Source organism: Lutjanus erythropterus, chromosome 6 (assembly GCF_056507025.1).
Source record: "Lutjanus erythropterus isolate fLutEry1 chromosome 6, fLutEry1.hap2, whole genome shotgun sequence".
In the NCBI taxonomy this organism is placed as follows: domain Eukaryota; kingdom Metazoa; phylum Chordata; class Actinopteri; order Lutjaniformes; family Lutjanidae; genus Lutjanus; species Lutjanus erythropterus.
In genome coordinates, this window is record NC_139322.1 from 9,732,109 (window position 1) to 9,746,382 (window position 14,274).

A 14,274-nucleotide genomic window follows, 5' to 3' on the forward strand; every position below is an offset into this window, starting at 1 on the left:
AGTTAGTAAGGTATTTTAATGCATTGTAACCTGTATAATTACAAGGTTTTTAAGGGTTGAGAGAGAGAGAAAAAAAACATCTCTTGAGCCTTCATTTTTCAATTTAAATGAAAATTCAGGGATGATTTTCATGCTTTTTTGTCAATTATGGAACACATCACAATACATATATTTATATTTAGGGTGAATCCCTGAATTTCCACCAAATCTAAAAAAATAAGGAACTGTTTTGAGGTACATATGATGTCATTTTGCTCCTGAAAACCATAAAATACAATGAAAGGCTCTTAATATACTGTCTTAATCTTTCATTTAACCATTAATTAACCCCCACTAGAGGAGTCACATCTATCCAGTCTATTATGAACACAAAAATGTGACATTATACAGTCTGTGACCATTTTTTTAAATTAATGAAACAAATGATTGTAAAACACCCCTTCATAATATATTATAATAGCAATATTTGCATAGTATTAACAGACTCAAACTGACTGGTTTCTGATTTCACACCAGTCCCATTATCTCTCTAATATAAAATATTATATTCCACTCCTGCCACATTCATAACAGATGGTCCTAAATCTTACGCACTGGCCCTTTAAATTAGGACTTTCCTGAATTAAATCCAGTTTAACATTTTAAATTAAGTTTAACTAAATTATAATTACACTTTTTTTTTTCTTTTTTTTTCTTTTTTTGCAAAAAGAAAGTATTCCCATCACCTGTTCAGTGTTCACTGCCCACAGACTTTTCTTGTGGAGTGAAAACTGTGGAAATGGTGACACCTGCTGACAGAAAGCAGCTCCAGCAGGAGCTACACAACATGAGGGTTGACATTGATCAACATTTTTCACAATTTTCTGATATTTTATGGGCAAACAACTATTGATCAATTAATCAAGAAGTAGTTGCAGCCCTACATCCAAAGAAAAAGTGGAGAATACAAACTGTATTGTGGATGTGGTTTATTTCATTGAATTATGTCATTACATTACACAAGTTGGGACAGTCAAACATTTATAACTTATACTTTTTACAAAACATAAAAAGAATCAAAAAGAATCAGTTTATCTAAACCTCCATCTTTCAAATGACACTTCTTTTTTTACTTGAGTGCTTCATATGGAGTGATTTCTATCACTTTCACACACACACACACACACACACACACACACACACACACACGTGGAGGTAGCACTTGAGATCTGAGGTAGGGCTGGGCAATATATCGATATTATATCAATATTGTGACATGAGACTAGACATCGTCTTAGATTTTGGATATTTTTATATCATGTAGAAGTTTTGTCTTTTGGTTTTAAAGGCTGTATCACAGTAAAAAGATCTGATTTGCCAAACGTATTATTTGCCTTTCCCACTTAGTCATTATATCCACATCACTGATGATTATTTATCAAAAATTGTGTTAACATTTTATTAAAGCACAAATAGTTATCACTACAATATTGTTGTAATATCGATTTTGAGGTATTTGGTTAAAAAAAAAAAAAAAAAAAATCTTGTGATATTTGATTTTGTCCATGACACTGACCTCTGATCTGAGGAAAATTACATCATATTCTGTGATAAACTGAATGTTCTCCTCTTCACTCTGGACAGTTTGTGCACAGTTCAGCATCTGTGACAGATGTTTTTATTAACAACCAGACCAAAGCAATCACATAATCCCAGTCTTCAGAGTTGTTTCTCGCTCTGCCCGCCTCCTTCTCAGCTTTTCTTCAACCACTTTATTTGTAATCTAACCAAAAATATAGAAAAATACATTGTACATTAGATGCAGGACAAAATAAAAACGACACATATAGACTGGGTGGAAATAAGAGATTATGGCAGTTATGCCACCACACGTACCCACAGATCTTTACACTAGAAGAGCAACTGAGAGGGTTTGGATGGATGATGAAATTCACCAATGAAATTAACTGAAATAAGTGAAGAAATAACAAAATGAACAAATGACACAAAGTGTAAACAAAAACAAAACAAAGTGAAAATACTTTAAAATGTCTTGATAGACATAGAATAAATTATATTTATCCAAATAAATGATTGTCAGTGATGAGGAGGATACTCACAGCCCTCTTCCTCGTCTGAGAAAGTGCTGACGACGTAGCAGGCGTAAACAAATCCCAGCAGCTACAGAAACAAACACGTACAAAAGTGAATGACATTTTATTCATTCATTATTCATTTATTCATTTTTAAATTGTCGTCAGTTTTCTTTCTTTCATGCTTTAATAAAAGCACAATATTTGTCACGAAGCACACACACAAACATTCTCATTGACAGTGATTTTATTGGACATTTTGACGGGTCACAATAAGAAAAGTGTGTGCAAATGTTAAAATTAATGATGGCAGAATTCCTTTTAGCTGCTTTCTTAATGTTACCAGTAACATCTGTGCTTTTCCTGTCAGTTGTTTAAAAGGTCTGTTGTGTCTGCAGATCTACTGTCTCACATGTGCAGTGAGAGAAAAACTCATATCAGCAACTATTTATTGCTTTATTAAGCGAGTCATAGTCTGTGTAATTATCTGCAGCGAAGTCACTACATCAGGTCGACCTCACAGGAAATTTGTGCTTACTCAGAAAATAAATCTAATTTGTATGAAAAGAAGAGGATGACAGGAAATTAATCTCCTCTCTTCTTACACAAAAAGCCTTTTCCCAAATGTTAACTAGAAAACCTGAACTGTATCCTTAAATAAACTATAGTTGTTTATTTATGTATTTATTACCAAATCCACATAAAGTTTCTAAAACCTTCTGACTGTGAGAAACTTTGCGTTTCCTACAGCATCTACTGTGTTTTGACCTGCGAAGTGAGCCGCTGCATTTATAATCACTATTTATTTCAGACACATACATCCATATCAATAAAAGCACTGCCTGGCCAAAACAAAATCACACTCTAATATTTTGTCTGACCACATTTGGCTTTGATTACAGCACGTATTCGCCATGCCGTTGTTTCGATAAGCTTATGCAATGTCACAACATTTATTTCTGCCCAGAGTTGCATTATGTTTTTTGCCAAGATCTTGTGTTTTGGAGGCCAATCATGTGTGAAAATTATGTCTCAGGCTCCCTGATATTGTCATCTTGGAATATGTTCATGTCAGAAGGAGAAGAAAAAAATCCATTGATGGAAAAACCTGATCATTCAGTATATTCAGGTAGTGAGGTGACCTCATTTTTTTGGGCTCATAACGTTGCTGAACCTCGACCTGAACAACTGAAGCAACCCCAGATCATAACACTGCCCTCACAGGCCTGTACAGTAGGCACAAGGCATGATGGGAGCATCATGTCATCCACCTCTTTTCTTACCCTGATGCCCCCATCACTCTGGAACAGGGTAAATCTGGACTCATCAGACCACATGACCTCCACAGTCCAATCTTTTGGCTCCCTAGCATATTGAAGCCTTTTTTTCTGATTAACTTCACTGATAAGTGGTTTTCTTAAGGCTACACAGCTGTTTAGTCCCGATCCCTTCAGTTCTCTTCACGCTGTGTGGAAATGCTCTTACTTTCACTATTAAACTTCGCCGTGAGTTCTACTGTTGATTTTTTATAATTTGATTTCACCAAACATTTAAATAATCTCCGATCACAATCATTCAAGATTTTTTTCTGACCACATTTCCTCCTCAAAGATGATGGTTCACCACTGTCCCTCCAGGTTTTAATAATGCGTTGGACAGTTCTTAACCCAGTTTTAGTAGTTTCATCAATCTCCTTACTTGCTTTCTTTGCTTGATGCAGGACAATAATTTGACCCTTCTGAAACAGAGTAACATCTTTTCCACGGCCACAGGATATGTCTCCTGACATGTTTGTTTAAGAAATGAGAAGCTGCTCACTGCATCAGTTTGGGTTAAATAACTTTTGTTGTATAATTCGTTTAGTAAAATCCAGGTGATGACCATTTTTTTTGGCCAGGCAGTTTAACATCATCTGTACACATATGAATTTTTTACATGCGTATTGGCTTGTGCACACAGTTTGCAATACTGGTGCTGCACATCATCATCATCATCATCATCATCACATAGATCATCCCTGATGATGTGCTCTTAATATCTTACTTTGTTCGCCCCTTTCAGCGATTGGTCTGCTTTAAGGAATGAAGGAAAATTTAGCTTCTGACCCTCCTTCAGGGTTTAGGGTTAAATTTAATGACGTACTAGCTTGAGCAGACTCTGAGCAGCTGCTATAAGGCGGCACGACAAGCAGACAGGACGACAAAATCAACAGCATACATCAGATGCTCCCCGGAGAAATATGGTCTAAACTTGTACGGCTTCAAATAGTCGATGAAAAAACATTCACTTTTGAACCAATTCTGATAGTCTTTTCAGGGGTGACAATAGTTGTCTTTTAAATGTCTTTACAACTGAAAAATGCTCACTGGGTAGTATCACAAACTGCCACAATCTAAAGCATGTCCATAGATTAAATTTATAACAGATCAGATCAGTGTAATAATGTGGTGCCATTCTTTAATGTTTTCTAATTTACAATCGCTGTTGCTAGGCAACTGTCCATTACTGGGTGTGCAGATGCCTTCTTACTTGATATTAAAACAATATTAAATAGTAAATATGCTCTTCAATTGAAGTTTTAAAAGCATCATTCAGTAATCGAGACCTACCGATACGAGCAGCTGGACGATGCAGTGCAGGATTTCTATGTACTGGTACTCCAGCCAGCAGCTCAGCACCGTGGTCAGCTCCGGGTTTTTCTGGTTCTGCCACCCGGCAGAGGGGAGGCCGGCGCTCTCGCAGCCCGGCCCGTTGTCCTTCCACCACGAGCGATGTGACGACACTCCCAGAGAGAGTAAATCGCCGTCCTGCAGGGGCGACACAGGCAGAAGAGATGTGAAGGCAGCTTTCAGCTCTCAGGTTCTTTAACATATTTCTACTTTACCAGACTCGGTTCTAGCCCAGCAAATTTTATATTAGAATCTGAAGGCATCTAATAAAAGGTATTCTAGGTATTCTAGTTTATTCTTTTTATTAGGTAAGTGCATTTTGTGTATTAACATGTGTGATTTCCACTGAATAATATCCAGTGAAAACACGCCATCTGCCAGTGCAGAAGGTTGATATGGAGTTTCATCACATGGTGCAGAAAAACCACTGAGACTGGACCACAGCGCTTCAGATGTTGCTGCAAAGAAGCTACAAATTCTTCAACCCAGCAGAAACGGAGATCGATACAGTCACCACAGTTTAAAGGTGGACATCCGAGACTAGAGTCGCCAATTCTGTTTTCAACCAAATGTGAAATATGACCACAATCTACCCTAATGTTCCCTCCATGACTTATGACTAAAGATGAGCAAGTGCATTACCTGTATTTGTTCAATCAACTAAATGATCTGTGTCTGTATCAATACTCGGAAGTTGTTAAATTAAGCCTGAAATAGATATGGGTTGATCAAAAGTTGCTATATTTATCACTTATTAGAAAACTATTTACAGAACAGCCTGAGAACTGAACATCACAAGAGCAAAAAGGACTATTTATAGAACAAGACAACACATACAGTATCTGCTATCCAATGAGGATTTTTCTTCATCACAAGTACAAATATTTACACGTTTTACTGTGATGATACTTGTAAAACAGTGCATTATCCATCCTGAATACTCGTTTGAGCAGGGTACTCACCCAACCTCATCAATTATGATGTTGAATAATGGCCAATAAAGTGTTTGTGCAGAACAATATGATGTCAGAGTGAAGTCGACCTTTGACCTCTTGGATATAAAATGTCATCACTTTGTCATTTTATCCAATGAGACGTTTGTGTGAAATTTTGTCAGAACAAACGCATTCATTCTTGAGTTATGGCCAAAAACGTGTTTTTTGAGGTCACAGTAACGTTTGATCTTTGACCACCAAAGTCTTATCAGTTATCCTTGAGTTCAAGAAGATGTTTGTGCCAAATTTGAAAGAAATCCTTCATAGAGAAAGAACACAACACGTCATACTCAGAAAAACACATCACAGATTTGTGCCACAATATGAAACCAAGTGCTTAAATGCTAACAAAATGACTGTAGCTCGGTAAAAACATTAGATTTCAGCACATCAACAGATTATTTTAGCATGCTGTGTCCACCAGAGAGGAAAACTGACAAACTCAATATCTCCAGTAAACCTCAGTGTCCCTTCTCATTACCTTGATTTTCTGTGAGAAATGATCCCAGTGAATGGCCAGAGGGGAAATAATATAATATGAACAACTATTTGATCTCATCACCAGGTAAGATCATCATTTAACCTAACAATGATCAGGCCTTTTAGAGCTGAGTTATCTTACATTTCCACAGTTTGTCTGGTCAAATTAACAGCTGTAATCTAGGCATAAAGTTACTGAGTATCAGGATCAAACTGTTGCCACGTTCGTCCTGCTGACGCCACATGTCTGCATCCACGTTTGTCTTCTTAAAAATTTGCTTTTACGGTTCAGCGGCTTATAAAAACTTAGTTCTGGGTTCTTGAACTTGTTGGTAGTGCATCCCCAGCACACAGTCACACAATACACGTCGATGGAGAGCCATGGAGGCGGGGCTTAAAAGCGCTCTGTCTCTGGGCTTTTCACATGGCGTTAAACCCCAGGTTAAGAGAGCAGTTAGACCAACTGACGGCAGAGAAAAGGAGAGGGCAATAATGTAATTGATAGAACAGGTTAATACCTTTAAGTGCTGTGTAGTTATGGAAATGTAATGCTTTACTCCACAGTGATAAGCCCAGAGAGAAAGATAAGAAAGATTAATCTTATAAGCTCTACTGCAGAGTCAAGCTATTTTAGTAGGAGACCAAACTAGAAGACAGTACAGAAACTCTGACAGCATAAATGCATGAACTGATTCCTTTATTTGTAAAAATAAATAAATAAAAATACCCCAAATGCCAATGATAAGTTATAGATATTTTAAAACTGTTACCAATAAAAGTATTTCAATCACAGCCTAGTGATTAAAAAACGTATTTGTGTGGCTGAAACTAGCGAAGGTTTTGTATTTTTACTTGATGAAGGAGAAATTAATCAATTCAGAAAACCTGAATGATGTATTTTCTATATAATCAGTTCTTTATTGTAACTCCTCAACTTATCAACAGGAGTTTTCTCTACTAAAACCAACACAACCACAAGTACTGAACTATTCTTACCACTTTTATCACTATTACAAAGTACAAAAAAAGCCAATTCAGTAGGTTTTCTGCAGCAGATATGAGACTTAAACAAACTACTGTCACTTCATGACACTTCATGTCGTGACTGAGAACAGAGACGTACTGTAAACACACTGTGTGATCATGTGACTGTCTCTGGACGGACATGCAGAGAGCTGAACGCTGTATTTTAGGAGCTGGAGCTGCGTCGGTCTCTAATTATCTGACACTTACGTGACCATTAGTCGACCTACCTTTGAAAGCCCCCCCAAGTCCAAGTAGAGACAGCTAACAAAGACATTCCAGCCGACCCACAACAACGTCCACAGCAGGTACTGAGGAAACAAAAGACACGACAAAGAAAATGAATGAAACTGTCTGTACTTTGACATGGTGATAGTGTAGCACAGGGCTCCTCTTTTTCCTTACAAATGTCCTAATCCTGACATGACACAAGCGTAAAAAAGGCCCGCTGCTCAAGATAATAAATGAGTCATTACAAGATTATTAAAGAGGGAAGAAACAAAGACAGTTAAAGACTATGTAAACTATGTTGTTTTTGTAAATATTAATTATTTCTGGTGAAATATTGGAATCATCAGAATAAAATGATCAAATCTGTCACTGGGTTTTACTATAATAATTTTCTGTAGCACCAGTAATGATTGTTATTCTCTTTGTGTATCATAACTCAGCTCTCACATTGTCATTGTTGTACGCTGCCTTCACTGCCATCTCAGATATCCAATCAATAAAACTCTGGTTTACTCTCCATATCACAGCAGTTGTTTTCGCTTGATTAATACACGTTTCTCCTTCGTTTGGCCTGTTTCTATTATCATATTCCTTCATGTTACTATTTACATGTCTTATCTTTGTCACATTTAAATAAAGATGGAAAAAATAACTTTTTGGTTGAGCTGCATCTGATGAGATGAGGGGTCAAAAGTGGCCAGTTTTCATTTTGAAGGAATCGTTTTTGGTATTTTGGGAAATGCACTAATTCACTTTTTTGCAGAAAGTTAAGTATCGAGTTTATATTTTAAGCCTCAACCAGGAGACCCATCTGCTGTTGCCAGATGATGTTTTAGCTGCTGGAGTCAACAGCCCATGTTTACGGGTAAATGACATCTGGGTCATTGTTTACAGTTTGATTAGCAACATGAGATGCAAAATGGAGTTGGACGTTAATCTCTATAAACAGATATCTGCAGATAAATACAATTTTGTTAAGCTAATAAAAAGCTAAATGGTCATCAGACGATAGCCGATGGGTTCCAAGATGGCATGTAGGCCGCTGCATTCCATTTCTTTTGGTCCACTTCTTGGCTGCATGCAACCAAAGCCCACTCAAACATGACTGGTCGATACTACTCTGACTACAGAAACAAAATCTTTTTGTTTGTTAAAATCTTGTCCTTTGTCTACAGATTCTGCATTCATGTGTAATCAGATATCTGTTTTTACAAATTAGGAAACTGTTATCTTATCTTAGCAGACTGGAAACAGGGGGAAACAGCTCTGAAACTCACTAATAAACACATAACAACATGTTTGTTTAAGTCTTACAAAAACAAAGCATAGAAACATTTTTTTTTAATTATTTTATGGGTTATTATGTGCTGGATTATTCTTGGCAGGGAGCGGTAACTTCCAGGAGACCGCACTGCTCTCAGATTAAACATATGATATAAACTGAATTAGTGATCTTTAGAGATGCTAATAAAGGGATTTTATCATCGCTTGAGTTGTAGTTGTAGCTGAGTTGTTCCAGTCTAGGCTGAAATAAATTATCCGGCTGCTGGCTTCATATTTAACCTCCAGATATGTAAGAGTTTTATCAACCCTCTTAATAAATTAGACAAACTGTGCCTAACAAGCCAAAAAAAAAAGCTGGGAACTGCTTGAGGAATCCAGTTGCAAAAACAGATAAACAGCATTCTTAAACTGAATAAACCAAAACCACTTTGATTTATATTTGTCCGGCTGCAGGATATTCTCCTGTGTGGAAACAAGATTTATGAAAATTTAAGATAACTTATCAAAGCAACCAAAGATCTTTTTTGATTGATATTCCTTAGAGTGCATCAAAAACATGATTTAGGAAGATAAATAAAACAAAGATACATCTTTTATGAACCCCTCACTTGTATAAACCAACATTCAGTATTCAGAGTTTTAACTTTTTAATCAGGCAGTTTTCTCACCATAACGACATAGCGTGATCGGTACTGGATGACACCGAACAGGCCAAGGATCACCATGATGATGTGAAAGAAGTTGACCATGATGGGAGCCCACTGGTACCCGAGGAAGTCAAACACCTGCCTCTCCAGCGCAGTGATCTGGAGGAGTCGACAGGAGCAGAAACAGAGTTCAGAGACCCCGACGATGATGACTTTATAGGCTCTGTGTGTTTTCCAGGGCTCGTTAGACGCTGGTCTTTTGACTGTGTGTCCCTCGAGGTTGTATTTTTCATCGTTATAAGTTGTCAAGGCAACTGAGCCATGAGGCGAACAAAGCATGCTGGGGGAAAAGACAGACCTCTGGTTACAGCGTCATGTCCTCTGAGGTCGGAGCCCCAGTCAGTCATGATGAAGGGAGGGGGGCAGGGTGGGAAACACAGAGGACGAGGACAAAGTGGGTGCAGCCCTTCATTGTGGTGGTCGTAGTGGTGGGCGGTCACTGCTTTTCATTAGCACCTCCAACTATAATAAGCTATTCACAAAGAAATGTATGCGTTTAATAGGGCTGCAGATACGATTTATTTTCAGTATCGATCAGTCTGACAGTTGTTTGTCTAGTTTACCCCAATCAACAGTCACAACACCAAGAAAACCTGCAAACATGCATGCAAGAAGTGAGAACCAGTGAGGTTTCAAAGCAACAACAAAGGAACTTTGTTTTCCCTTTTGTTTTGTTTTTGTTTGTTAATTTGATCTGTCTCTCGTTGTGTTGAATATTGTAATTTATTTTTTAAATTTCATATTTTTTTCTGTCTGTGTGAAGCACTTTGTAACTGTCTTAAAAAAATATATAAATAAAGCTTTGTTTACTTACTGTTTGGTCTATAAAATGTGAGAGTGGTTAAGAAAGCTCTTTCTGATTTATGAGAGCCCAAGATGACGTCTTCAGAATGCTTTTTTTGTTTACCCAAAGGTCAAAGGAAAAAGATATTTCGCTTATTTTGACAGGGCACCAACAAAACCTGCAAAAATTGACATTTAAGAAGCTTTATCAGTGAGTTTTTGTCATTTTTGCTTTAAAAAGTTACTTTAAGAATTATCTGATTATGAATCAAATTGTTTCTGAGTAATTTTCTGTTGATTAACTAATCAATAAATGGACCAATGGAATGGAAGGTCATCAAACATAACACCGAAGAATGTTTTTCACAGATATTCAAGTTGGTTTTGGTGATTATTTTTTTTTAAAGCTGCAGAATATTATAGTCTAAATGTGAGATTTTATACTATCAGAAATAATACAAAAAAGTGAGGTTTCAAAGCACCAACTTTCCTTTAAAATAAACAAGTCTTTGCAGGTGTTTAAGTCATTAAAAATGTAGCTTTTATTAGTTGTTTTTAGTCATTTTCATCTGTATAAGTTGCTCTAACTATCAGCAGAAAAGATGGCTGCTGTCCTGATGTGTAAACAGATGTGTTTCTGCTGAAGCATCATGTGTAACAGGACAGAAAAAAACATCTTACCAGCTGCAGACAACACAGGAGGATCAGCATGCATCGCGCCGAGCAGCAGCCCATCTTCCTCTCCTCCGCGCTCCCGCTGGGTCTGATGATGAGGAGGGTGAGGATAACAACAGTGAAGAGACTGGATTTTAAATTCGCTCAAACACCAGGGACGGACCTGCCGAGCCTCAGGTCCATCACCAGAAGTGTGAGGAAACGCTCGGTGCACTTTACCTCATGAGGAAAACACGTAGGCTGCCCCTCAGTGGAAACTACAGAGGAGAAGGGGGGGAGGGTAGAGGCGGTATGAGAGGCGATTAGTGCCACGATGAGCAGAAGAGAGGGAAATCCTGCAGGACAGCATCAGCATGAGGATGCTTAGAGGTGTTTTTAACTTAAAATATAAAACATTTCTGCATTAAAATGTCTAAAAACATTATACATATGCTATATGTTGTTATCCCAGATGTTAACAACAATATTCAAACTTAGAGAAGTCCATATTTAAGGTAACAGTGCGTTTCCTACTAGCTACTTGATGCTATAACTTCTAGGGAAACACCAGATGATACGTCAGAGAGTGAGGAAGGAAAATGGTGAACATGACTAATTGTAACATGAAACTTTATGACATTATTTCGTACTTGAACATGATTTCTGCCTGAGTCAAGTCAGACAGATTTTCATTGGCAGCGTTGGGTGTTCACAAATGAAGACAACAACTCCCATGATCCCACACAAATGTGGATTTTGAATAAAGGAAATAGTTTTATTATCTTCGACTGTACCTAAATTTGAGTACTGATTAGGGCTGCAACTAATGACTTTTTTCATACTCGATTAATCTGTTATTTTCTCGATTAATCGATTAATAGTTGTTTGCTTATAAAATGTCAGAAAATGGTGAAAAATGTTCCCAAAGCCCAAGATGTTTTGTCCACAACCTCAAAAATATTCAGTTTACTGTCACAGGGGAGTAAAGAAACCAGAAAATATTCACATTTAAGAAGCTGGAATCAGAGGATTTGGACTTTTTATCTTAATAATATCTTACTCAAACTGATTAATCAACTATCAAAATAGTTGCCAATTAATTTAATAATTGATTAATCGTTGCAGTTCAAGTAACAATTCAATTACGCTGTAAATCGCAGATAAAATTACCCAAATATTGATTGAATTTCCAGAAGATCAAAACAAATACAAATTAATGGGGAGTTCCATCCACTACAATTATGTAAATATTGAGATAAATGAGACAAACAGCTGGTGGCGTTAATTACTCTTGGTGCTCAAAGAGATGATGTGATTAAAAGAGTGCCTTTCAAACAGAATAGAAAAAGAAAATATACCATTTATTTTTGTTTCATGTGTTAATCTGAAGGATATCACAGTCTCCTCATCACTCCTGAGTGTAAAGTCACTGTGACGCCACCCACTGGTTTGTGGACTACCGTCTTGAACCTTTGAGTCTGGCATTATGGCCATTGTTATCTTGGGTTTTCGGTGCCAGAAATTATTTGGTCAAGAGCATGAATCTGGAGAGGACTGTACAGTCTCTGTCCTGACTAGATCTGACTGACAACCCAAGGAAGCACAGCGGTAGCAGGTTCAGAATCACAAGGTAGTCACATCCTAAATAATAACCTACTCTTTACTCTAAATGGGATCATAATTTACAAAATGAACATCATGCTGTGTAGAAAGATACTAGCGACCAATGATTGAGATCAGAAACTCATTCAGAAACTGTTTACTGAAGTCATAAGAAGCAGCATGTTTTCTCATCACTGGACATGCAATCGGACTTCAATAGGCAAACCAGTTAGAGTCGCCCCCTGCAGGCCATTAGAGAGAATGCATACGGCACTTCATGATTGGTTTCTCTTTTCTGACCTGGAAGCTCCGTCCATTTCACATTATTATAAGTCTGTTTTCATTGTACTTTGTCACGTTTAGTTTTAGTCGATACACCACTTCCTTCGACGTCGTAGGAGGGTCATGCTTGAAAGAAATAAAAGCTAACTGCCTGTAGAAAATGGAAAACAAACAGCGGTTTCTTGACTCAAAGTCTGACCCACCAGTTCAACCCGACCACTTTTTGTGAACTTAAACATCAGACGACTTCCTCTTTTGCTCCTGACAGACGAGTCATAATTCCTGCCGTCAGGCCTCTGCGTTGTTATCAGTGTTAACCTGAAACGACTGATGCTGCCATTTCTCCAGGCAGGACAGTCTCTATTTTAATCTGTCAGCAGACCACTCTCATGTGATTCCTCTGTGTTTCTCCCTCAGTGTGGCATGAATTGACCCTCATACAGCAACACCATCTCCTGCACCCTGATAGGTGGTTGCTCCTCTGCACAATGCTCTGGAGTGGCCAGTAGGTGGAGGCAGAGTGAAGGAGGTTTAAACCCTTCAACAGTGTGAGAGTGGCAAGGTTAAAACAAGCTAAAGAACAAGACATCACTGCCCTAGTTTTATTTGTTTGCAACATTTATATTGTAGATAAATAAAACAACCTGTTTGTAATGATCATATCAGTATTTCTCAATTCACCTTCATTCATTAAAGTGGAAAATACAAACATGTAATACAGGTGGGATATTAGAGGTAAAGGATCATATTTGGGTCATGGTCTATGTTAATCTAATGTAATTTCACTCCCATGTTTTAAGAGATCAGTAAAGGCTTATTCAAAACAAAATCAGTTTGATCTGTTGTTTCTTCGACCAACTCCAATGCAGCCACTGTGACATCACCCATGAGTTTGTGGACAATTGTTTGGGAGCCTTGAATTTGGCATCATGGGAGCTGCCATTTTGTTTTTTTGCAACCAGAGCATGCACAGCACTGACGAGAGCGTAGATCTGGTGGAGGAGTAAACAATACAGCAGCATAATCTGGCTTTGTATTTGATCAGCACATGTGGTAGACCTGCCATGAAGCAAATCTTGCTTTGCCAATTATTTCACTCTAAATGGAACCATAATTTACTAAATGAACATCACAAGACCTGAAACTAGCGAATGAGATCATGAACTCATTAGCAGACTGTTAACTGAGGTGATAATCAAGTGAGAATCAGGGACATTTTGCCATAAGAGTACATGCAATCAAACTTCTTTTTGCAACCAGCAGAGTCGCCCCCCCCCCCCCCCCCCCCCACTGGCAATTAGAAAGAATGCAGGTTTAAGGCACTTACACATTTGCTTCATTTTTCAGACCCAGAAACTCCGTCCACTTCTTCTGCTGTCTCTGAGTCAAGCACATAAAGTCAGTTTCAATATAGTAGAGTCTGGTTTCATACATCAACCAGTTGATACTCAGAGTACAATAATACCATGATAAAAAAAAGTTCGTAATTATA

The 14,274-nt window shown here is 37.7% G+C and overlaps 1 protein-coding gene across 1 annotated transcript; it reads right to left on the reverse strand.

Moving 5' to 3' along the window:
• Positions 1-1,619: 1,619 nt before the first annotated feature.
• Positions 1,620-11,059, reverse strand: LOC146324865 (sodium/potassium-transporting ATPase subunit beta-1-interacting protein 3-like). The gene is made up of 7 exons (XM_084720479.1): positions 10,926-11,059; positions 9,423-9,560; positions 7,470-7,550; positions 4,682-4,879; positions 2,100-2,160; positions 1,876-1,946; positions 1,620-1,762 (listed from the first exon to the last, which is right to left on the reverse strand). Exons 1-6 carry the CDS (start codon positions 10,977-10,979, stop codon positions 1,891-1,893), a joined length of 588 nt encoding a protein of 195 aa, XP_084576605.1. The 5' UTR covers positions 10,980-11,059; the 3' UTR covers positions 1,620-1,762; positions 1,876-1,890.
• Positions 11,060-14,274: the final 3,215 nt, after the last annotated feature.

Bases quoted from the DNA above. Each gene is read 5' to 3' on its own strand.
- LOC146324865 (XM_084720479.1), bottom strand. From the start codon at position 10,979: ATGGGCTGCTGCTCGGCGCGATGCATGCTGATCCTCCTGTGTTGTCTG. The intron at 7,551-9,422 runs GTGAGAAAACTG...TTGTTTCCTCAG, and splicing joins GATCACGCTATGTCGTTATG to TACCTGCTGTGGACGTTGTT. The intron at 4,880-7,469 runs GTAGGTCGACTA...TCGCCCCTGCAG, and splicing joins ACTTGGGGGGGCTTTCAAAG to GACGGCGATTTACTCTCTCT.